The sequence below is a fragment of the Coregonus lavaretus genome (genome assembly GCF_964263955.1).
Source record: "Coregonus lavaretus genome assembly, chromosome: 15".
Taxonomy (NCBI): domain Eukaryota; kingdom Metazoa; phylum Chordata; class Actinopteri; order Salmoniformes; family Salmonidae; genus Coregonus; species Coregonus lavaretus.
This window is the reverse complement of record NC_140002.1, coordinates 20,519,147-20,545,148: the sequence shown is the minus strand read 5'-3', so window position 1 is coordinate 20,545,148 and position 26,002 is coordinate 20,519,147. Positions and strand designations below refer to the sequence as shown.

General features: G+C 41.9%; 2 protein-coding genes and 1 long non-coding RNA gene across 3 annotated transcripts; 1 reads left to right on the top strand and 2 right to left on the bottom strand.

Moving 5' to 3' along the window:
• Window positions 1-11,766: 11,766 nt before the first annotated feature.
• On the top strand, window positions 11,767-14,423 carry LOC311142256 (uncharacterized protein). The gene is made up of 2 exons (XM_084177875.1): window positions 11,767-13,921; window positions 14,053-14,423. Exons 1-2 carry the CDS (start codon window positions 13,217-13,219, stop codon window positions 14,173-14,175), a joined length of 828 nt encoding a protein of 275 aa, XP_084034001.1. The 5' UTR covers window positions 11,767-13,216; the 3' UTR covers window positions 14,176-14,423.
• Window positions 14,424-19,451: 5,028 nt separating this feature from the next.
• Window positions 19,452-21,804, bottom strand: LOC311142648 (uncharacterized protein; the record flags this gene model as incomplete). The annotated part of the gene is made up of 4 exons (XM_084178302.1): window positions 19,452-19,485; window positions 20,338-20,458; window positions 20,582-20,647; window positions 20,892-21,804. The coding sequence occupies 4 exons, from the start codon at window positions 21,802-21,804 to the stop codon at window positions 19,452-19,454; spliced, it is 1,134 nt and encodes a 377-aa protein (XP_084034428.1).
• Window positions 21,805-23,581: 1,777 nt separating this feature from the next.
• On the bottom strand, window positions 23,582-24,391 carry LOC311142421. Its single transcript, XR_014614305.1, has 3 exons — window positions 24,336-24,391; window positions 23,781-23,799; window positions 23,582-23,628 (listed from the first exon to the last, which is right to left on the bottom strand). It is a non-coding gene; the product is annotated as an uncharacterized lncRNA (long non-coding RNA).
• Window positions 24,392-26,002: the final 1,611 nt, after the last annotated feature.

Genomic DNA, 26,002 nt, shown 5'->3' with positions numbered 1-26,002 from the left:
TATGGTGTACAACACCCCTGTGCTGATAGAGAGCAGCAGAAACATGAGGAGGAACCGAACAGTGCCCACATTCTTCTCAATGCCTCCACAGAGGGGCACCAGAACCCCAATACTGAGGAGTAGCTGGGTCACTGTCTTGTGGTGGAAGGAGTATGTGAGGAGCTTGTGCACTGCAAAGGAAGAGGAAATTATTAAAACATAAATTATAGGGTTGACAGACATAAGCTGCACTGGTGTGTTGTGCTCTAGCCTGCTGCTGTAGCCTACTGGCACCATCTGTTACATTAGCTATAAGTTTTAGCAAGCTAGCTAACGTTACAACACTCTCATTCAAAGTAGCTACTGAGCATATATAACTGTTGATTCACTCAGACCCTCCTAGCTAACTTACCATGCCCATTGCCAAAAACTGTCGTTCCAAGACTGAAGACATCCTCTGATAAACCGAAATATGTAGTGACAGTAAACAAAACAAATGATACTATAATGACAGCAACAATCCCACTCGTGAGCCTGAACTCAGGAGTAAAACTCTTGAACCTCTGAACCATATGTTTTAAAATTATTCGGGATATCATTTTGATGCCCAATGCATATTTGTCAAACAACTAGTACTTGGATAATCAAGCACAATAATCAATCAACTTTTCCTCCAATATTGCGCAACACTTTAGCCAGATTGTAGGTAGCTAGCTAGCTAGCTAGCTAGAGGTTCCCACTAGATAATGTCAATGTCGCGTCAATTCAAATCTGGTATTAGGAACAAAAGAGGTCAACACGACTTCTAAGGTATACTAGTTATTTTAATTAATGCAAAAACCTTCAATGGTAAATATGATGTTTCGTATATACGGACTCTCTGATATGCCTCGCAGGACACTCCAGAGAACTAACACATTGCTCCAGAAACAATACCCAAATACTAGACAGAGGAAGTTTCCCACTTCTCTGCTGGCCAATTAGAGTAAAGACTTGAGTGGTTTAAACTTTCTCAGCCAATCCGTTGATGCAGGGGGTTGGTCTCATCTCTTCGGCGCCATTTGTTACACACATAATCCAGGCACAAGATTATCATAACAACCTATCATAGTGAGAAGAGCCAGCTCCCTTAGACATCATTCCCATGTCAAAGGAAGACTCATAAATCACAATGAACTATTATAGTCTTGTATTTGAAGACACAATCCTTATCTTCTCTTCACATCAATCACAGCCTTGCCAGGTGTCACAGCCTACATTAGCCCAGTCAAGAATGCATTATTTCTAAGTTAGTCATCCCATCAGTTTAGGAGAATAATAAATCCCTAATAGTCCCCCTTTTCACACCTCATAAGGTGTGATTCAAAAAATAAGAAAACACAGATTGTCATTCATTATAATACAATACAAAAAAAATCACACTTTTATTAATAGGCCATAATGTTACTAAAAATGCAAACCCTCAGTTCATCTACACCCCACTTGCAAATTGTTACCAGTCACCAAGGAACTTCAAACCATCACATAAGAAAAGACAAACATTCACATGGTTAACTTGATTAATAAAGCATAAAACACAGGATTAATAGAACACAAAACATAAGACTATTAAAACATAAAACACAAACAGAGAAGTATATTTTGGCCCCCTTTAGACACCCTCTAGTGTCACTCCACCAAGCCTGGTAGGTCATATCCTCCATTCCTAGGTTGGAGTCCAGGATTGGGCCTTATCTCACCATCTGTGGAAATCACCTTCTCCATCTCCTTTCTCACCAAACCTCAGACACAGGAAATAAGACAACATCCACAAAGAACAAGTATACCCATAGAAGCTATAACTTCACCCAGAACAGTTACAACAATAGTTTTCCATTTACCAAATATGTTATCAAACCAACCGTTTATGGAGCTATCAATATCAGATCTCTCAGCCAGTTTGTTTGTCAGTGTAGTTACTCCCATGAAGCTCTTTTGTCACTGACCCGTCCGGTGCTATATTGTTTGAGGATGAAAATACAGCACATAGATCCAAACAGAACACAAACTCCGCCCCTCTCAGCCAAAAGCATATCTAACGCTATTCTATTCTGCTTTGTCATTAAGATAGTTGCCGCTGTCTGCTCATCTAATCCCTTTATTGCATCACAAGTGTGGTTTATAAATCTTTACTGGTTATAGTAAATATAATTTATCCAATCTACGTTTTTATTAATTGTTGACCAACAAAAAATACTTAATTCAAACTCAGCTGCGATCTGATTCCTAGCTTTGAATTTTTCTGTAACCTCTCGAGTTACTCCTATCCCATCAAAGGATCCTTTCATCAAAGGATCCCGGGAGGAGGTCCTACTTTCTATTTGACAACTCACCAGTCTCTGACACGTTTGATTGTTTACATATGTAGTTGAGTTCACAATCAGTTATCACCACACAACCATCAGATGTCAGCACAGGCCTGGTTTTGGGTCCTACAATCCTCTGTCTGCAACAAATAGGAGAGATTAGTCATGTTCTCTTTCAGTTGTGATATTCTCTGTGTAGGAGCAGAGCTAAGATGCCCTACTCTGTATCCTATCTTACTAGTCCTAGAAAAACGATTAGAATCCCCTGAGACTTCAAACGTAGGCAACCTAGGTCGGAATGAGTTTGTTATCGGGGGATACTAATAGTTCAAGTTACTACAAGACTCTTTCACCACATTCCCAGGTGGTTTGCATGGGGATAAACCTGTTTTTGCGTACTTCAGACTTTCAGACAGTACCTACCCTTCTATGGGTCGCACTGCCATTTCTGGTAATTCCCTACCCTCACAACACTACACCTGTCCCCAAACTGTGTATGGAGATTTACATATCCCCCACGCTCTCGATATGAGCAACTACATAGTCCCAGGATGTACACGGCGACACACATACAGTGATGTCCTCCCCTAAAGTCCCTAATCTTCCCCTTTCCCTACGTCTAGCTGTCTCCTATGCCTTCATAGACTATGCTCAGGTATCATTTTATCAACTTGTTTTAGGTTAACTACTACTTTCGGCTGATCAGAAGGGTTTGAGTGTGTTAGGAATATGGCCCCCACAATCAGACAGCTACCTACCGTCAGGAGACCTGTGAATCCCCACCCTTGCCCTGAGAACATGTCAGACGCCAACCCATTACTTCACCTTCTACCAAACTCACACAGGGATGATCAGACAGGGTAAGGGAATCTTCGTTAAGGAGCCAACCCCCGAGCCCTAATGGTGATCGGATCTTTCTCCTAACTCTGTGTTTGTTCATCAGGTGTAACTGGGTTTACCTTTTTGCAGTGTGTGACATGCACCCAGATTGATCTAATAGGACTTGATAGGGCCCTTCCCAACAGGCCTGCTTCCAGTTTTTCTTCTTTTAGGGACTGGATCCACACCCAGTCTCCTGGTGTGATAGAGTGGGTCACCTTCTCCTTTAGTTCACCTGTGGGGCACAAAACCTCTGACATACGGGTGTGGTTAATAAACTATCTTCACACATACATGTTGAGCTCTCAATTTCTATTGTTGTTTTTTTATTTTTATTTAATCCTATCATTATTATTTAATCCTATCAATATTATTTAATCCTATCATTATTATTTAATCCTATCAATATTATTTAATCCTATCATTCCCCCTTTTTGACACATGATTTGCCCATGTGTCAATATTACCACCTTTCTAAACCATCCTTATGTAATTTATCATCCTATTGCCATGCCTTTCATTTTTTAGATTATCTTTTGCTTCTTTATTGCTCCTCCCACTTCCTTTGTCTTTTATGGAAGCTAAATTCAACTTTCATCCAGTTCAGAATCAATTAGTAATCCAATCAATCAATCTCTTATCTTATAAAAACACTTATGTTTAGTTCAAACTCTGTTCTACCCAGGCTCTCCCGGGCTTGACCTGAAGACTAATTGTTGGACATGACAAGTCTATTTTTTAAGTCACCTAAGTCTTCTGTCTAGCAACAAAGAATAAAAATCTCTATGTTCATGATTAACCCAGTTATATCTAATAGCCCACTAAAAAACCTAATCATCTCTAAATCACTACCAATGTCATATCCCTCGTTACTCTCTACCATTTGGATAACATCCCTGATGTATGTATGCCTCCTTAGAGTTCCAAATTACTTTACCATGGGCTACCATTGCCTTCCCATAGATAAGATCACTTAATTTACCCGTATGCAGTACATAATGGAGTACGCAAACTTTACAGCACTTTATCATTACCAATAAGCTCATCATTTGTTTTTTGTTTTAACGGTTTTGGCGCTCCAAATATAGCAGTTTTCCTGGATGAGTTTAACATTCTCCCCTCCTGTGTTATAGTGTGTCCTAGGTAAATGACCTCGATCTACCAAAGTTTAAGTTTCTTTCTGCTCACTTTGTGTCCCTGTTCTTCCAGGAAGGTTAACAATTGGATTGTATCCCTCTTACATCCCTCCTGAGTGGGATTAGCCAATAGAATATCATCTATATAAACTAACATTTGCATCCTTCCCTATGTTCAAACTTTCCCAAATTATTAGTTATAGCCTGGGCAAAGATTGTAAGACTTTCCGAGTAGCCTTGAGGCATCCTAGCCTAAGTCCATTTCCTTCCCTGAAAAGTAAAGCCAAACCACCCCTAACTATCCGGATGAACTTGGATGCTAAAGAAAGCATTAGCTAAATCTATCACTGTAAAATAGGAGTTCTCTGGTTTCAATTGGTTCATCAATGTATGTGGATTTTATACACATGGAACTCTGGGAATGATATTTCTATTAAACTAACTGTAAGTCCATGACCATCCTCCAGTCGGCGCTAGGTGCCTCCTTTCTAACATGAAATATTGGAGAGTTTCATTGTACCACATCTCCAGGAATTATCACCCCTCCCTTAAGTAAATTCTCAAATGTAGGTGTTATCCCTTTTATTGCTTCTGGTTTCATAGTATATTGCTTTTGGTATGGTCTATTATCGGATCGAGGAATCACTTGTACTGGAGCTACCCCCTTTATTAGTCCTACATCTGTTGTCCTTGTGACCATAATTTGAACAGAATTGCTGCTAACTCACCCTCCTGTTCCTGAGTTAAGAAAATCTCTTCCTGTCATCCGTTAAAACTTATCTCCAGATGGACACTGGGCTGGGTTTTTGCTCTCCCATTCAACTTTATTCTATATCTCCCAGTGGAGTGGCCATACTGATCCCCATTTGGTGTATTCTGCCAGTCAGTAATGTTCTTTCCTTGTTTTATATATTTACCTAGTGATAAACATTCCTCTGAATGTTCTTTCACCAGGACTACATGGGGGCTCCACCTTTCTCTGTACAGCCTCTGGCTCTGTGAACCCATTTTAACCCAATTTGAAAAAACAACAATCACAAATAGCCAGGCCTCACTCAATTTGATAGCTCACTTTTATGACCTAAATTCTGCCTAACTGAGATGAGCTAATCTCTTTCTCCTAGTTATATTCTAAAGATGGTAGTACACACAAAACATGATAGATATTCCCAGTCTTAACCCATCAATAATTGTTTGTATCATTCTAATTCCTCCTAACTAATCCATTAAACCACTCAAAATTCCTCGAGTATACTATGATTATTTAATTGATTACCCTAACTCTGCTACATGTGATCTCATCTCAAATGATCCATTTATCAATTATTTATTCAACTCCCTAGGAAAACCTGTCTTCCCTTCCATTGTTCCTGTCCTCCCTGTATATGTCATATTTGAGTTTTTAGCCAATACAATCACAGTTACATCAAATGTTCCCTCATTTAATGGTATTTTCTTCCTAATATAACTTCCCTAAATGAGATTAAATCCCCTGCCTTCCTCTACTATCCTTATATCATTACTGGATCAATGATAATAACCGTAACAACTATCAACAACAATTGTAATAACTAATTCACATTAAATTGTGTCTTTTTTCTGATTATGCTACAATTGTAGCCTATTTTATCACCCCAGTCCAAAATATAAATTTATGTAACAAATCCATAACCCACTACAGGCTGGCGCCATTCCCCAGCACAACAGCCAATGCATACTTTCATCCTAACCAAAATAAATTATCGTTTCAAAATGGTCCATCTATCTTGTATTTCCCCGCTAACCCATTTCAGTTCGCTATTCAATGTATTTAACTGTTCTCTCTGATTATGCCCTAATTAATAAAACAAATACTTGCTATCGTTGGTCAGCATACGCTTAATGACATTCTTATCATCTGAACTATACTGTCTCTCACCCTCCCCTTGCTCCTTCGGGGAGAGCGCATGGTAACCTTATTACATATTTTCATAGACTTTTCTAGAATAGTTCTATTTAAGCTATCTAATTCAATCTTTCACATTTCTCAATCCACATAGTAATTTAGGTATATAGCCCCATTGCGAAAGCTTTGTCTACTGTCCCTACCTGTGTTCGAACCAGGGACATCGCCAGTCACTCCACACCATCTGTGATGCTCTCAAAGTAACTACTCCCAGCTCATAGAGCAAGTGACGTCACCAAATGAAAATCGCAGTAGCTTTCACCTCAGCAAAAAACTCTCTCTCCCTTTAATTCCTTATTGAATAAGTTAGTTTTACTATTTAACCACTAAACACGCTACAAATAGTCCATTCAACATTACCAAACCAAATACTCATCGTACCCATTCAATCAACACATCAGCCGTGGAATTTACACTCATAAATGCAGATTGTTACTCCATGCCTTGAAATGATAAATATATTTCCACTAATAGTACCATTAATGATCTCATCTTACCCTCTGACACAAAATGAAGTTCCCTCACTGTACTACGTTAGCTCTACCATGATAATTAGTTCAATTTAACCCTCTATTTGTTTTGTACTATATTATACATTACGTCTAAAACAACATTACTTATGGTCAGTTTATTCCGCCATCATATTATCCAACAACGCCACAATCTTAAACTCATATGGGGCGGCCGACAGTTTAGTGACCAATAGCGCCGCGCCAACAACCGAGAGGTCGCCGGTTCCAATCCCCGAGCCGACCAGGCGAAAAATCTGCCGATGTGCCCTCGAGCACGGCACTCAACCCCAATTGTTCCCATAAATCGCTCTAGACAAGAGCGTCTGCCAAATTACCAAAAACGCACATGTAAATATTCTCTACTTTCTCACCCAACGCACGTCTACGCTCGGTGAGCAAGTTTAGAACACTCTCTCGTCAGATACCCACATGCGTTCCCAGCCATCTCCCAGTTTTTTCATGGCTCCAAAAGCCACACTTTCGCTCTCTCCAGCCCCTCCCCTCGCAACTCTACCTTTTTGAGGAGCTGTGAGGAGCTGCTTCTCGTCCCAGCGCGCCTCCAATATTCCGCCGTTACTCAAAGTACTCCAGTCCATTTATTTAAATCAAATAATTCCCACCTAATTAGTTAAAGTTGGTGCACGTTTATATAAACCGAATTATTTAGGTCTAATTGTTTAACCAGTATTTTGCACGGTCAAACATCAAACGTTAAATCAAATAATAAACCAAATAGCCCAAACCAAGCACCTAAAACCAGTATTAGTTCAAACGTTTTAATTCAGTCACACAATTCATCACTTTAGCTTTATGTTCCCAATTGTTTTTAACGGGTTATATGGTTTAAGCAACCACAAATCCAACAGTTATTCCCAAATTATACAGTTTGGATAGCCACAGACGTCTTATGATTCCCAATTTGTTTTCTATCAAGATATACAGGTTTATCATTCACACTTTCATGCATACGACAACACTCGCACTGTCTAACTTTTATAGTACCTCCTATGGGTGTTTTTTGTTAACGTTTGCACAATTTAAACCTTATTTCCTATTTGTAATTCTCATTATTTACTGTTTTAAAATATTATTTGTATTCACAGCCAAAAATGGTACACAGTTAAGCGTAGTATACAGTTATCACACAGCAAAAATAGTACACAGTTATCGCCCTCACTCACAATACACAGTCATAATCCTATCATACAGTCAAATATGTCACACAGTCATCAATTACATCCATGTTCCACACACAATCTATTTGGGCACACAGCCTCTTCTATTTTATTCAAAACACTGTGCTGAACCTAGCCGCAACCCTTAGTTACGGACCTTGCCAGTCACCAGTATTACAGCCGCGTCTATTTTATTCAAAACACTGTGCTGAACCTAGCCGCAACCCTTAGTTACGGACCTTGCCAGTCACTAGTATTATCTAAAATTTCCCGAACCTTAGCCGTATCCTCGTAGTTACGGACCTTGCCGGTGTAATTCTTCGAACCTAGTCGTACTGTCGTAGTTACGAACCTTGTCGATAGCAATTACTTAAGCCAATTATTCCCTATATCTTCCGAACCTTAGCCGTATATCGCAATTACGGACCTTGCCGGTAGATCTCAGCATTGTCTCCTGAACCTAGCCGTCTCTTAGCGGACCTTGCCGGTAGAATCAACACTCTGGTACCATGGTTTTAAACATCACATTTAGCAAAGGTTTGCATGTCACAATATTGTGCTTATCTACTCATAATAATTTCATAATTTAGTTCACTTACATCAGACAGGTGTTTCACAAAATTAATTTGGATAAAGCCAATGTGCAGATCTTTGGTTATTTAACAACAGGTATTCTGCTTACCTTTTTAGAAGCCCGGGCAGTTTGTGAAACACACGGTTCGATTAAAGAGTTGACCAAATGGGCCGGACATTTACCCAGCGAAGTCCCTTCTACCAGACCGCGTCGGGGTCACCAATTGTCAATGTCGCGTCAATTCAAATCTGGTATTAGGAACAAAAGAGGTCAACACGACTTCTAAGGTATACTAGTTATTTTAATTAATGCAAAAACCTTCAATGGTAAATATGATGTTTCGTATATACGGACTCTCTGATATGCCTCGCAGGACACTCCAGAGAACTAACACATTGCTCCAGAAACAATACCCAAATACTAGACAGAGGAAGTTTCCCACTTCTCTGCTGGCCAATTAGAGTAAAGACTTGAGTGGTTTAAACTTTCTCAGCCAATCCGTTGATGCAGGGGGTTGGTCTCATCTCTTCGGCGCCATTTGTTACACACATAATCCAGGCACAAGATTATCATAACAACCTATCATAGTGAGAAGAGCCAGCTCCCTTAGACATCATTCCCATGTCAAAGGAAGACTCATAAATCACAATGAACTATTATAGTCTTGTATTTGAAGACACAATCCTTATCTTCTCTTCACATCAATCACAGCCTTGCCAGGTGTCACAGCCTACATTAGCCCAGTCAAGAATGCATTATTTCTAAGTTAGTCATCCCATCAGTTTAGGAGAATAATAAATCCCTAATAATAACACAGCCACAAAGTACAAATAGGCTATATCGTAAAAATTAATGAAAACAAAAATAGGCTTTTTGGTCTTAATTTAAGGTTGGGCATAAGGTTAGCAGTGTGGTTAAGTTTAAAATCCGAGTTTAAGAAGATGAATTGTAGAAATAGGCGGGAAAGCTTGCTAAGCAAAAACAAATGTACTGGACTTCCGCATTTGGATTCGTCACAACCACAAAGTTGCTCAGATCATCAAGTGCTGCATTTGAAGACACTGCCACCTGCTGACATGTGCCTCAAATGTGATGATCAAAGAGTCCTCAACAGCCATTTGAGTTAGATAGCTAGATAGATTTTATTTGACAGTTATAAATTACGACCAGGGGGAGATACCACCAGTCCAGTCCCATACAAGCCTTTCCTGTGACGTATTATGCGCGCCCATAAAACTGTGACCTATTGTGACGTAACCAAGCATAAATTCACTACATAAACTGTGTTCAGCTTTGATATCATCAGTACAATCGCTTTCTTCAGTCAGGTTGTTTCAGGTGCATAGTCTGCCCTAGCTGACACTGTGCAGAGAATAAATACTACGATTGGAAACGGTTGGATAGACCCGTCCTTGGAGTTTAGAACGTCTGGTAGGCTCTTACATTCTTTGGTCCCAAATGGCACCCTGTAGTGTACTACTTTTGACCTGTGCCCATTGGACTCAGGTCAAAATAAGTGCAATATATGGGCACTGGGGTGCCATTTGGGACATACCCTTTATGCGTGTGTGTGCCAGGATATGTTTTGTGCCAATCAATTGATGGAAATGTATCCCTCAGAAAGCAAGATGAATCGTAATGATGAGAGAATCAAAAGAGCTTTAAGGCGCTGCCCTTATGTGGTAAATATCAAATATATATATATATATATATTTAAAAAATCTTCTGTTTTTGTTATCACCTTTTAAATTGAGTGTTGTGTTGACAGTTGAATCCAGTGAGGGTGAACACCCCTGATTCTGTGATGTGGCCAACAGGCAAAGTGCGCAGAAGGCCAAGGCCTGTAAGTCAAATCTGACCTGAAAACAATAACACATAAACATTAGTTATGCTGCATGTACAAACTGCAGTTATCACAATAAAAGCAAGTGCAGATATCCCTCCTTATCTAACCACATTTGAAATTGAATATTGTCTTGACAGTCTACTTCAGTGCAGACCCCTCAGATCCACAAAAGGCCTGTATGTCACATTCAAATCAACCACATAACAGTAGCTACTTAAATTATTTATTGATAGCTACATCATTTATTTCCAAGGCCAAAATGAGCAAAAGAGTGTTACATTTTTTCTTTACTGTTCACAGCCAATCATTGTGAGCTGTGGGCAGGAACAGACATCTGGGGATGGATGGGACATCAATCCAGAGACTCTTAGCCAGGTCAGACATCTCTGCTGTACCCATAGAGACAGAACAGATAGATCAATCTGTTGATTCATATGGCCATTTTGGTTGGCTTGGTTGAATTGACAATCATTCATTAGAAATGCTAAAGAATCCTACAGTATGGAAAGTCTTTAGCCCCATCCCTAATGTTATGGGAGTTGCATTTATTGCATTTCAATACACTTGCATTTTCAATTACCCATAAATTACTCACTACTTGTACAACTATGTTGGATTGCCTAAATATTAAACATTTTCTTGACAGTCAATGCCAGTGTATTCTATGGCTGCCCTAAGTACATGCCTTTGTCTGTCTCCTCAGTCTGGAAGGGTGACTCGGCTGATGGATAGAAATTATGATGGGGTGATCTCATCCTCCAACTCTGACATCTCTATCTACTCCTTCACTGACTGTGAATCTGAGGTAAGACAGTTGTACACCATGTCTTTGTTGAGTGACATCACTGTAAGGAGAATAGTCTCTGACTAGTTGACTCTGATACACAGTCTGATGATGAGGATCATGAAAGGAGGACACCACCGCTGAAAGTGAAGGATGAGGAGGATGGAAAGGTGACAAGGCTTAAAGTGAGGGATATGGTAGAGGACGACGATCTTTCTCTCCACTCCTTCGATGAGTCAGACTTTCTGGTATGTTCTGCAGCATGAATTTGAGTAACTCTTTGACTGAATGTGGAGAATGGACTATGACCAACTAGCTCTCTGACACACAGCGTGATAATGGCAATGATGCCTCTGCTGAGGACAGTCCAGGGCCTTCAAAGGAACCACTGAGAAAAGGGGCTTCACTGAAGGACCCTCGACTGGTAGGCTCTTACGTGTGTGTGTGTGTGTGTGTGTTAGTGGTGCGCGGGTCAGCTGTTTGTTCAACCGAACCCACCCGCAATTGCTAATAACCCATCCGCAACCGCCCGACTATATGTGATAAAGTGAAAATCTGAGGCCCGCACCTGACCCTAACCCGCAAATATAGAACACCGTCAGAATGATTTCTTAGCAGGGGGTGCAGGATTTTTTTATGCCTAATTTGGATATGTTTCTGCTTATAACTTCCAACATTTTGGTAGGCTATTTGTTAGTCAACTTGTCTATAATTAGATAGAAGACTAAATAAACCAAAAACTTTTAGGGATCAAGAAGAAAATGCAATAACTTAAGAAAAAAAGGGAAACATTTTCTGTGCAAAATTTCCAAATGACATCAGTTTGACGGGTTGAAAACGACCAGACATGTTTCTGATAAGATTTCAGTTCGGCTTGGATGCACATTTTATGTGGTTGAAATATTATCAGCTTTTAGGATGCTGATAAAGCAGTCCCTAGCTGCGCATTCGCATTCCCTCAAGATGCTGAAAGAAATCATATTTCTCCACTGCTGTTCCCGTGTCAAAATAAAGCCTACATTTGGTGTAGCCTATCATTTTACTGCAAGAAATGCTTAATTCTGCAGGAGTTAATATTAAGACTGTGAGAGGTTAAAGATCTACAGTCAGTGTCCAGATTTCAGTTTCCATTTAACCCATCTGAACAGTAGGCTGTTTGTTCCCTTGACGTGCCATAGGCCTATTTGAATCCCCCTCTTGTGACTGTCGAATTTCTATAGTGCCTCACAATCATCACACATAACATAGGCACTGCCATCATCCTCTTTTAACACTTCACCAAATCTTTTCCAAACATTACTTTTCTGGCCGTCCCTTCTTTATTTTCAACTTTCCATTTCGTAGCTTTTCTCTTATTGAATTAAAGCGTTTGGTGATTGGTGTGTAGTCTATCTGGCGCGCGTCAAGTTATGCCCTAAAGTTTAGGCTTACGCACTAATGCCAAATAGCCTATAGATATAACTTGCACAATAATTATACATTTATGGATTTTTTAATGTACCGTAATTTTCGGACTATAAGCCGCGCCTTTTTCCCCATTTTTCGACCCTGCGGCTTATATAACGGTGCGGCTAATCTATGGATTTTTACAGCTAACGGCCACTAGAAGACCTCCTAAATCTATGGATTTTACAGGTTACAGTCCACCAACTTTAACTCTATGGGCTCTATGACCGGTCCGCGCCCCCCACCTTTAAGCGGCGGGCTCCAGCAGGAAAAGATGGAGGGCCGGAAAAGAGTGATACAGGTAGCGCGCAAAAGTAAAAGTGGAACCGAGAGTGGTACGAGAGACAGAACGAGAGCAAGACAGACAGACATTACGAGAGCGAGACAGTTTGTCTCTTTCCCGACAATCCCCTCTGTGCACGAACCCTTACATATGGTAATTAAACATTAAAACACCTGCGGCTTATAGTCCAGTGCGGCTTATATATGTACACATCATTCAATATCATTAAATTTAGCTGCTGCGGCTTATACTCCGGTGCGCCTTATAGTGCGGAAAATACGGTATTGTTTTCTGTTTATTCAACAATATTTCATGACCCTAAATCCCCCGCCCTGTGGATATAACCGCGGGACTTCTGGTTATGAGTCAACCCGCGCATCACTAGTGTGTGTCACATCTCAATTGTTTGACTCTATGTCTGTACAAATTATTGTGACCAAACCCAACATCCCTCTCCCTGCCTCTGTGAGTGCCCTGAAGAAGGTGTCACGCCAGATGGAGGTGGTCCCTACTGTCCGGCCCTGCAGGCAGCAGCTGGACAAGAAGACACAGTGGACCAACACCAACGAGGAGAGCCTGAGGAGAATTAAAGAAAACCTGGCCTCCATAGAGCTTGACCTGGAGGAAGGCCTGAAGACGGTCAATGACGGTCTGGACATCAACCAAGAGAGGCAGAAGAAGAATGAGGGATGCTTCAGAGCCTGGATTGAGAAGTGGATGGGGAGGAGGAAGGAGGAAAGACTGAGGGATGAAGATGGGAATAGGGAAGACAAAGGGAGGAGGGGCGAGAAGTTGAGGGCACTGATCCAAGTGATGAAGAGAAACTGCAGCGAAAGAGATCTTGAGGCAGTAGACTTGGACAGTTGGCTGAATGACTTGGAAAGGTTGAAAGTGGCCTTTAAGAAATGCACTGGAGAGATGGCCAAAATGGTAGAGAGCATGGCAGAAATGAAGACCAGCATAGCCAAGAACAGGCTCCTCAAGCTTGAAAAAAAGAAGTATGAAGTCCAGCGCTTTGTAAGTTACTCTTACTTATTGAGTGTAGTCATGTATCTAATGTATTTATCGATTAGTTATACAGTATATCTAGAGATTGTGTATAACATAGCACTGTCCTGACAGTTTGTTTGTTGTTTCTGGTATTACAGAGCCCAGGGAAAGTCTCTGGTCCTGTGTCTGGCCAGACTGGCCTTTCTCCTCTTGTGACCTCAGCACCCTGGACCCTGGCTGAAGCCCTACGGGCCCTGCCCTCTCCAGAACATTGCCTTTAAATTTCAATCGAGCTATAGCGAGTTTTGCCGTTACGGATTGAAGTCATCAGTCTGTCAGTGAAGACACAGGTGCTCCTGGGTGAACCATCTGTCACGCCCTGGCTCTGGGGACTCTAGTATGTTGAGCCAGGGTGTGAGTTTTCGTTTGTTTTCGTTCTAGTTTAGTATTTCTATGTTGGCCAGTGTGGTTCTCAATCAGAGGCAACGGGTATCAGCTGTTGCTTGTTGTCTCTGATTGGGGACCATACTTAAGCAGCCAGTTTTCTCACAGTGTTGGTGGGATCTTCTTCCTGTGTAGGTTTGTGTTTTGCACCTTTGGACGTCACGTTATCGTTTGTTGTTTTGTTCGTGTCATTTTGGGATGCTAGTTCGTTTATTCTCTCTGTGTTGTTTTTGAAGAGAGTTCCACACAGTGTGTGCCTTTAGTTTGTACTTTACCGGTGTGCGTAAAGTTCGCTTGCCTGCCAGGTTGTATTTAGCCGTGTTTGGCTTGTTCTTTTTTGTCTTCACTAAAGACGTTAGTACGAAGCCTCTACACTCAACCTTGACACCATCACAGATTCTGGCAGTGACTCCGGCATTTTTGCTGTGAAACTCTGGGGGGCACTGACAGACACAGACAGTGGACTGAGGTGGGAATGTTGAGAATGTGGATGTTGAGCCACTGGAGCCCAGTGACTGCTGGTTTGAGAGGCAGATGCATGCCCATGACTGAGTCCATGGCCGAAGCTGTGTTCGTGACTATGTCCATGACCTTGGCTGTGGCTGCAGCTGTGTCCATGTTCGTGACTATGTCCGTGACTTGGCCCAAAGCTATGCTTGAGGCCATATCCATGGTTGTGTCCGTAATAACCTGAGAGCTGAACAGGGCTCCCCTGTGTATAGTAGGAGTGGGCCCAGCCTTCAAATGTCTTTGGTGTGGTCTCGGTAGCCTGTAGGTTGGAGGTAAAGGACACTGGAGCGTAGGCTTGGACTGGGTAGGAGCCTGGGGTTGGAATGATTCTGCAATCAATGAGAACGTGGACAGATTTCAGAGAGCCTATCTATACCAGTGATTCTCTATCTAATCATGGGGGACCACTAGGTGCCTATTGTACAGTATTAAATTACAGCTGAGGATCATCAATTATAACTGCACCTCATTATACTGTAGAACATTATGTGCTCTGGCTTGCACACAGTAATTGTTATTTAATGACCTCTTGTCTTGTCTGATAAATGATATGTCTGGTGCTTTCTCAGTACTCACGGTGGGTGGACCGTCTTCCTTCTCTCCTCTGTTGATGCAGGGACATACAGGACACCAATGTTCCTCAGCAGCCTGAAAGGCATCTTCTTGTCCAGCACTGATGCCCTGGCATCGGACATGTCCAGAAGTGAGAGCCAGCCCTTTCCGTCTGTTTCACCAGTGCAAGTTAAGGAGAATGTGTGACGCAGTGATGCAAGATTTTTTCTAAACAAACATGCCATAATGTTCAGCAGCAGGATTCATATACAACACCTATAACCTATTACCACTTAACTACACTACTAAGCACACTCATAAAGCTGTGACATACTGCAGAGGAGTGTATCAGTTATTTTGAACTACAATGAGGTTGGAGTAAGGATACAGATCCCCCCTGCGATGATGGCGATGGCATTGCAAAGGAAGACAGTGTGTGGGACCAAAAGTGTTATGATGAACAGAAACAGCCAGGGCAGGGCTAACATGGGTACAGTGACCCCGAAAAGAAAGCCCTTAACCATACGGGAGTGCACTGTGGCCATACCCATAAGGGAGAGGGACACTGGAATGAACCCCTCCACCTGGTTCTGGGCAGATGCACCAAACAGTAGCAGACCCAGTATGGTGTACAACACCCCTGTGCTGATAGAGAGCAGCAGAAACATGAGGAGGAACCAAACAGTGCCCACATTCTTCTCAATGCCTCCACAGAGGGGCACCAGAACCCCAATACTGAGGAGTAGCTGGGTCACTGTCTTGTGGTGGAAGGAGTATGTGAGGAGCTTGTGCACTGCAAAGGAAGAGGAAATTATTAAAACATAAATTATAGGGTTGACAGACATAAGCTGCACTGGTGTGTTGTGCTGTAGCCTGCTGCTGTAGCCTACTGGCACCATCTGTTACATTAGCTATAAGTTTTAGCAAGCTAGCTAACGTTACAACACTCTCATACAAAGTAGCTACTGAGCATATATAACTGTTGATTCACTCAGACCCTCCTAGCTAACTTACCATGCCCATTGCCAAAAACTGTCGTTCCAAGACTGAAGACATCCTCTGATAAACCGAAATATGTAGTGACAGTAAACAAAACAAATGATACTATAATGACAGCAACAATCCCACTCGTGAGCCTGAACTCAGGAGTAAAACTCTTGAACCTCTGAACCATATGTTTTAAAATTATTCGGGATATCATTTTGATGCCCAATGCATATTTGTCAAACTAGTACTTGGATAATCAAGCACAATAATCAATCAACTTTTCCTCCAATATTGCGCAACACTTTAGCCAGATTGTAGGTAGGTAGCTAGCTAGCTAGCTAGAGGTTCCCACTAGATAACACAGCCACAAAGTACAAATAGGCTATATCGTAAAAATTAATGAAAACAAAAATAGGCTTTTTGGTCTTAATTTAAGGTTGGGCATAAGGTTAGCAGTGTGGTTAAGTTTAAAATCCGAGTTTAAGAAGATGAATTGTAGAAATAGGCGGGAAAGCTTGCTAAGCAAAAACAAATGTACTGGACTTCCGCATTTGGATTCGTCACAACCACAAAGTTGCTCAACTGTTGCTCAGATCATCAAGTGCTGCATTTGAAGACACTGCCACCTGCTGACATGTGCCTCAAATGTGATGATCAAAGAGTCCTCAACAGCCATTTGAGTTAGATAGCTAGATAGATTTTATTTGACAGTTATAAATGCATAGTTCCCGCTCAGCCCAGTCAAAACTGTTCGCTGCTCTGGCACCCCAATGGTGGAACAAGCTCCCTCACGACGCCAGGACAGCGGAGTCACTCACCACCTTCCAGAGACATTTGAAACCCCACCTCTTTAAGGAATACCTGGGATAGGATAAAGTAATCCTTCCAGTGGGATAATCCAGTTATCCCACTGGCTATAAGGTGAATGCACAAATTTGTAAGTCGCTCTGGATAAGAGCGTCTGCTAAATGATGTAAATGTAATAAATTACGACCAGGGGGAGATACCACCAGTCCAGTCCCATACAAGCCTTTCCTGTGACGTATTATGCGCAGCCATAAAACTGTGACCTATTGTGACGTAACCAAGCATAAATTCACTACATAAAATGTGTTCAGCTTTGATATCATCAGTACAATCGCTTTCTTCAGTCAGGTTGTTTCAGGTGCATAGTCTGCCCTAGTTGACACTGTGCAGAGAATAAATACTACGATTGGAAACGGTTGGATAGACCCGTGCGCACTGCACAAGGTGATTTGGAGTTTAGAACGTCTGGTAGGCTCTTACATTCTTTGGTCCCAAATGGCACCCTGTAGTGTACTACTTTTGACCTGTGCCCATTGGACTCAGGTCAAAATAAGTGCAATATATGGGCACTGGGGTGCCATTTGGGACATGCCTTTATGCGTGTGTGTGCCAGGATATGTTTTGTGCCAATCAATTGATGGAAATGTATCCCTCAGAAAGCAAGATGAATCGTAATGATGAGAGAATCAAAAGAGCTATATATTTAAAAAATCTTCTGTTTTTGTTATCACCTTTTAAATGGAGTGTTGTGTTGACAGTTGAATCCAGTGAGGGTGAACACCCCTGATTCTGTGATGTGGCCAACCGGCAAAGTGCGCAGAAGGCCAAGGCCTGTAAGTCAAATCTGACCTGAAAACAATAACACATAAACATTAGTTATGCTGCATGTACAAACTGCAGTTATCACAATAAAAGCAAGTGCAGATATCCCTCCTTATCTAACCACATTTGAAATTGAATATTGTCTTGACAGTCTACTTCAGTGCAGACCCCTCAGATCCACAAAAGGCCTGTATGTCACATTCAAATCAACCACATAACAGTAGCTACTTAAATTATTTATTGATAGCTACATCATTTATTTCCAAGTTATTTCCAAGGCCAAAATGAGCAAAAGAGTGTTACATTTTTCTTTACTGTTCACAGCCAATCATTGTGAGCTGTGGGCAGGAACAGACATCTGGGGATGGATGGGACATCAATCCAGAGCCTCTTAGCCAGGTCAGACATCTCTGCTGTTCCCATAGAGACAGAACAGATAGATCAATCTGTTGATTCATATGGCCATTTTGGTTGGCTTGGTTGAATTGACAATCATTCATTAGAAACGCTAAAGAATGGGGCGGAGCTAGCATGTTGGAGTGAACGGCTGTGTGTGAGAGGCTCCCGCAACTTTTTTGCGAAATAATCTAACCTAATTTACTTTATTGCACTTGTTACAACAAACTTTTCTTTCTAATACAATATTGTAACTTTCTATGTGAAAATGCCTAGTAATAAGCGACCAAAGGACAATAAATCCCCATCAGAGGCCTACTCCCCACCAAACAACGAGACAAACATGGCGGAAGGCACAGCTAACAACGTGACACTTACAGAACTTACCCGGGCTTTGGGATAACTACGTGTTGCTATAGCGGAGGATCTTAAGGCTACTATTGCTGAACTGGACACTAAAATCGAGAGCACCATTCGAACGGTCGCTTCGCAGGGCCAGAGTATTGTGGACCTTGAGAAAGCTTCTGAATTCAACGCTGGTAGGATCGACGAGTTAGAGAAGCTATGCACGTCATTGCAGGATAATGTGCAGAGGCTTTCTGTGAAAGTGGTCCCAGTGCCTGGACCGGGCCAGCGTCCTCGCCCAGTAATCATCTGTTGTCACAGTTTCAAGACCAAGGATCTTATCCTGCGCGAGGCTCGAATGAGGGGCAACCTGTTACATAAAGGGCACCCCTTTCGTGTCTATGAGGACTATGCGCCCGATGTGGCAAAGCACCGCGCTGGCTACAGAGATGTCATGACCAAACTCTACAAACTCCATCTTCGTCCAGCCTTGCTCTTCCCTGCAAGACTAAGAATTACCCCGCCTTCCGGGGAGAAGATCTGGCTCTCCTCGGTTCTGGACGCAGAGAAGTTTGTCCGGGAATATACACCAATCCCCCGTACAGGTTAGAGTGCCTTGTCATTGTGTGTTAAGGTCTGCTCACGGACTCGAATCCATACCATACCATAACGGGTGAAACCGTATTAAACGGTCTCAGCAAGGGCTACCGAACATGTAGTACGATGAGCTGACCAATGGAGGGCGGTCAGAGCTCTCACTTAACGTTAATTTCACTTTCATTCCGATTGGGTTTAGCGTAGAATCCCGTATTATCGGCATATTCAACAGCGTTTAAGAAATATATTACCTTCAACAGTGTTATCTTGTGATCAAGCCTTCAATGTTTTGTGATTATTGGTGTCGTAAAAATGTTAGCTAACGGTTTAGCAATTAGCAAGTTTGACATTTCATTTGAAAATATTACTGTTATCTGCTTTTGATAAGCGGTTTAGCAAAAAAATACGTCCCGTATTATCTGTATACGGCCCCCAGTTATTGGGCACCTTACTATTTTGTTCAATTACAAGATATATCCGTTTAATTTTGTTGAAAAAAGAGACACCAACCACGTACCCGAAGTGTTTACTAGATAGTTGACTAGTTGGCTAGTCTTCAGGTAAAAAATAAATGATTTGCCTGTCAACTTTTCATTGCGTAGCCCGGTGCGCCCTCTTGTGGACTCTTAAAAAATGGTTATTCACCAACATATTCAGTGTTGTAACCAAATGAAATATGAGTATTAATAATTTACATCAAATACACTTTAATTTCAGTTATGTGCATTAACATAAAACAATGAAAACACTGTTGGAGTTTGTGTTGCAGAGGTGCACTTGGAAAGTAAAGGAAGAAATACACAAGATGGGTTCAATAAATATATATATTATATTTTAGACATTTATTTTTTTGAACAAATAAATAATTTCATATGAACACAAACAAAACAAACAATTAAATCTCGACCTCCATCCCTATATTGTCACAAAAATCACAATAAAAATCCAGCTCCACCGCTACCTCTTGATCCCACTGCACACACCTGCAGTGGAACCAGTGCTGGCAAAAGTCACAGCACACCCATGGCACCTCGGATCTGCACTCCTGAGAGGAGCTTGCAGGCGGATCACGCTCCCCGCAGCGAGCACAGCAGGTGGTGTCTTCTTTTATAAAAAATTAAATAATAATACAAATTGATTAATATGGTTTTGCAAAATGTAGAAGTTCTTCAACAACAATAGTAATTGATACAACTGAGAGAGCGAGAAAAACAGATTATGAAGTACCTGAGAGTGGTGCCATGGGTGGTGTGACAGATGTGACCGGTGTAGCTTTTCTCTTCCTTTTCTGTGCTGCAGTTTGAGAAAAAGTAGTGTTAGACAGAGCATGTTGCATGAAAACCCTTTTCAACTTTTTTACATCAATACCTCTGGAGGAAGCTGCAGAGGTTTTGGAGGAGGCGGAGATGACTTGAGGGCTGGTGCTATTTACTGTAGATATATAAAGATATATATATATATATATATATTTTTTACATTGCTGTTTTATAAAACAGATAACAAGCAGTCATTTTTTCGTAATTTAACATGTGTTTACCTGTGGAGGTGGTGGTATTCAAATTGCAGGGGGCAGGGACACCAGACGAGGCTGCTATGGTGGTGTGACCAGGGGAGACGGAGGAGGCAGTTGGTCCAGAGGAGGCCGTGTTGGTGGTGACAGACATGGGGGGTGGTGTGCATTGGGGTGGTGGTGGACAAAACCGCAGACGATGGCTTGGAGGAGCTGGTGTTTGTAATGGTGGGGTTGAGGGGCCGACGATGGTGTGGCCGGGAGAGTAGGCATGTGGCCTTCTTCTGCAGCTGGGGACTCCGGCGGCTCCTACAGGTGTTGCACACTGGGAGGCACTGGCAGTGGTGATGCAGCTGTCAGGAGTGGTTCCAGCAGGGGGTCCAGCAGAGGCGATGGCGTCAATGGTCTCATCCATGGCAGCCCTCTCCTGTGCCCTCTGTGTTCTGAGGGCTGCCCGACGCTCTTTCTCCTCTGCCCCGGCCCTCTCCTTCTCACCCCTCTCCTGCCACTGGCGCGTGTATTCCTCCCCGGTGAGGCATGTGGCGACCACAGGGAGTCTTCTGTATCGGTCCAGCCGATACTTCAGGACAGTAAGGATGTGCCCCAGGTCCTTCGCTATCAGCCCCCCCTCTATTAGGGGGTGCTCTTCTAGAGCTAGGGATAGGACTGGAGCAGCGGCTGGGACTGGGGCAGGGGCTGAGGGTCCTCCTGTGGTCGCTGGGGAGGAGGTGCTGATGGATGGCACATTGCTGCTGGTTCCAGTAGAGGCGGTGTTGGGACCCGGTAGGGTCCGAGACGGCATTAAACGGGACCCTTCAATGGCTGAAGGGTCAAAAGGGAAGAGGCCACACTTCTTAAACCCTTCCACCACATAGCGCATGTCCTTGCATCGCTGGTACGGGTAGCGGAATACTCTGGCAAATTCTGATTTGTTTACCATGTAGGAGTGGTCAAAATGGCTAAGGTCTCCAGCTACCTTGGAGAACTCAGCCTTTAAAGGGCCAAAGTATGCCACGTCCAGCGGCTGCAGGACATGGGTGCAGTGTGGTGGAAGACAAAGAAGTATAACCCCTTCCCTTAGTGCCACCGCGAGCACTTCCGGGTCCATGTGGCTCTTGTGCCCATCAAAGAGGAGAAGGAGAGGGCGCTCTTTCACTGCATACTTAATGAAGTGCTGAAACCACTTCCTGAACAGGTCCCCGTCAATGTAGCCACTGCTTGACCGTCCATACAAGGCTTGGGGGGGGCCTCCCAGTGTGTAGTGGCCACCGGGGAAACACTTGGGGTAGATGATAAACGGGGGGATGTCCTCCCCAGTTGCGTTGAAGCAGGCCAGCACTGTGATGTGCTCCTTGGTCCCCGGAGCCTGCTGGTACACGTGTTTTGCGCCCCGGGGAGCCAGCACTTTGTGCCTGCTCTGGTCGCTACGAAACCCAGACTCATCGCAGTTATAGATTTGTCTGGGTTTCTCCCTCAACCCACTCTCCTCCAAGTGCTTCTCATAAGAAGTGAAGAAGGTGTCCATCGTCGGACGTGTGGCACACTCAGCTCTCCCCCTATCCAGGGTGTCCGGCCTCCTCATGCTTAGGTTCTTGTGCCTCCTCCTGAACATTTCCCACCACCTCTTCCCCAGTGGTGGGATTGTTTCCCCTGGGTGCCGAAACCTACAATAGAATAGAATATATAATTGTCCATCCAGGATGAACATTTTTGTTTTGGCATCACCATACACATCCACATTTACATCACACACATTGATAACAGTCAGTCCAGCATTCTACATACATAAACACATAGAACACCAAATACCTGCGTATTTTGTCGGCGTATTTCATCAGCCTCTGTCTGGTGAAGGGGAACCCATGGCTGGCGCAGTAGATACAGTACTGCACCAGAGACTTTTCATCCTCTGGTGCAAGCAATGTGGGTGGTCCACTGCGACAACCATGGGTCACCCGGCCGCTCAGCCTGTCCGCCAGGGTCTGCCGAGGTACACCATGCACCTTGGTAGACAAGAAAATAAAACTGTTACTAGCAGATAAAATTCACATACACGTGGTAATCTCCTAAAAACAAAAGATGCCTAACCTTGGCAGCCTGGCGGATAGCCATCCCTGCCCCGCAGTCCTCCATGGCATGGAACATGTAGGTATGCACATGTATGTATGTATGTATGTATGTATGTGTGTGTGTGTGTGGATGTGTATATGTGTATGTGTGCACATATGTATATATAAATCACTATTTTTTTTAAATTATTTGAAAATAATTTATTATTATTATTATTATTTTTACATTTTTAATTTTTTAAACATTTTTATTGACTTTGTTATTTTTTTGATTGGGGGGTACGTTCAATTTATCAAAATCCTTGTTCCCTTCTCCTAACCCACAATATGTAACTGTACTGCTGTCTATGTTGGTTACTGATGGTTTATGTTTAGACCGGTATTGCTTAGCAATAGAATCTTGTGATGATACATCTTGCTTATCTCAGGGATTGACCCAAGATGAACCTTAAGTGCGCAATATGTTTAAGTTGCAACTTATTCTGTTTAGGTTTATTAGATGCTAATTGAACACTTGGTAGACAAGAAAATAAAACTGTTACTAGCAGATAAAATTCACATACACGTGGTAATCTCCTAAAAACAAAAGATGCCTAACCTTGGCAGCCTGGCGGATAGCCATCCCTGCCCCGCAGTCCTCCATGGCATGGAACATGTCCACCTCACTCCACTGCTTCCTCTTGACTTTCTCCATGCTGTGGTGGTAAATACATGTAGCTAAATAACTTGGCATACTATACACATTTTAGAAAGATAACTCAATCTGAATATGTATAAACATTTACATTTCAAAGCTAAGGCATTGAAAGGTGATGAAAGTTTTCACAATAACTGAAAGTGTACCCACGTTTTTTGTTTGATGTTATCTGTAATGAAAATTAGTGTCCCAATTAGTGTAATATTGATGCATACATTGTACCATTTAACTAAATACTGCCTCTATGTAGCTGTTGTAAGATGAAACATAGCCAACAGTGATAGGTGTCAAAAAGTTCATGGTTCAAAGTTCCAAATACATTTTTGCAGATTGTGCAAAACGCCTCCGTCAGAGGACTCCAATTTTGATACGGTAAAGCTTGACAACATGCAGCTGTTTTCGTGATATGTATTATCTAACACTTACAATTTCTTTCCTTTTTGCTTACTTAGCAGTTCTATCAACATTTAGCAACTAAGATAGCAACATTAGAACATCCGTTAGCTATATTTCAGAGGTAAAAAGTTGGATATTAAATTAGGTGTGGTCTGTCGCGCAGTCGAATTTTACAATATGCAGCGTGTTCCACTAAATGTGTACATATAACTTTTTTGAAAACTCTCAAAACCTAACTTAACTTACAGAAATTGCACTGAAAATCGGTGGTCAGCTAGCTAAAAGGGTGTCGTTAGTCACAAAACGTACCGTTATTTTTCAGTCCATTTAAATGTTGAGCTCGAGGTGATTCAGTCCTCCAACCGCTAGAGAGTGTCCAAGGTCAGGGGGTGTCTGATGTTTGGGGAAAATTAGCTAGAGCGATGCCTGTTTGGGAGGCCTTCCAGGTCGGATCATTGACACTTTCGGATGGATATACTTATATTCCCCCATTTTTGTTTTGTTTCGTTATTTATTTTTCAATTCTTACATTATTCCTGTGCGTACATATAATAATAATTATTTGTACTTTATTATTATTTTCTCTTAGCATTTTAGTATTATGTATGTGTATATTTTTAATTTGTATAGATTATTATTCTGGGGTATGCATGTGTGTGTATGGATGTATGCGTGTGTATGTATCTGTATATATTTAAGAATATTTATTTTATATGTATATATTTTTGGGTGTATGTATGTGTGCGTGTATACGTGTGTATATGTGTGTGTGTGCGTATATATATATATATATATATATATATATATATATATATATATATATATATATATACGTGTGTGTGTGTGTGTGTGTATGTATGTAGGTATGCACATGTATGTATGTATGTATGTGTGTGTGTGTGTGGATGTGTATATGTGTATGTGTGCACATATGTATATATAAATCACTATTTTTTTTAAATTATTTGAAAATAATTTATTATTATTATTATTATTTTTACATTTTTAATTTTTTAAACATTTTTATTGACTTTGTTATTTTTTTGATTGGGGGGTACGTTCAATTTATCAAAATCCTTGTTCCCTTCTCCTAACCCACAATATGTAACTGTACTGCTGTCTATGTTGGTTACTGATGGTTTATGTTTAGACCGGTATTGCTTAGCAATAGAATCTTGTGATGATACATCTTGCTTATCTCAGGGATTGACCCAAGATGAACCTTAAGTGCGCAATATGTTTAAGTTGCAACTTATTCTGTTTAGGTTTATTAGATGCTAATTGAACACTTTAAGTGCGGGAGCCTCCTCAGTTCATATGTTAGTAGAAGTTCTAGGATAGCGAGAGGTGAGCGCATAGTTGGGATTTTATTTGTGTTTTACCTCTTGTTCGAGGTCGCGCCGTGCTTTTTTGGCATCGGCCAGACAATGTGTTTGTTATTTTTATTTTCATATTTTTTTCTGTCCTATGTGTGTATGCCTGTTAAATGTGGGTTGATGGGGGGGGGTAAAGGTTGGGGAAAGTAGGGGAACAGGGTGGAGAGTAAAGGTGCTTGCGGGGGGGGGAGGGGTGGGTTGGATACTGCTCGGGTGTAGGTGCTACATATGCTGATCGTGATGGTTTGGTGCGCTTTCTTACCTTTTTAGTGAGTTACATGTTATGCAGGCCACCATAGGAACTACAAATGAGAGGAGGGCGGGACTTACATTCACTTCCTGGAATGTCAAGGGTTTAAACGAACCAATTAAGAGAGGCAGGGTCCTAGCCCACTTGAAAGCACTTTCGTCTGATATTATATTTTTGCAAGAAACCCATCTGAAAAACAAATCTCATAACAGACTTAAATGTAAGTGGGTGGGACATGTGTATCACTCTAACTTCTCTGCCAAAACGAGAGGCACAGCGATTCTGGTACGGAAAGGAATTCCCTTTCTACATAAAACCACTATTGTGGATAAAGAGGGTCGTTATGTGAT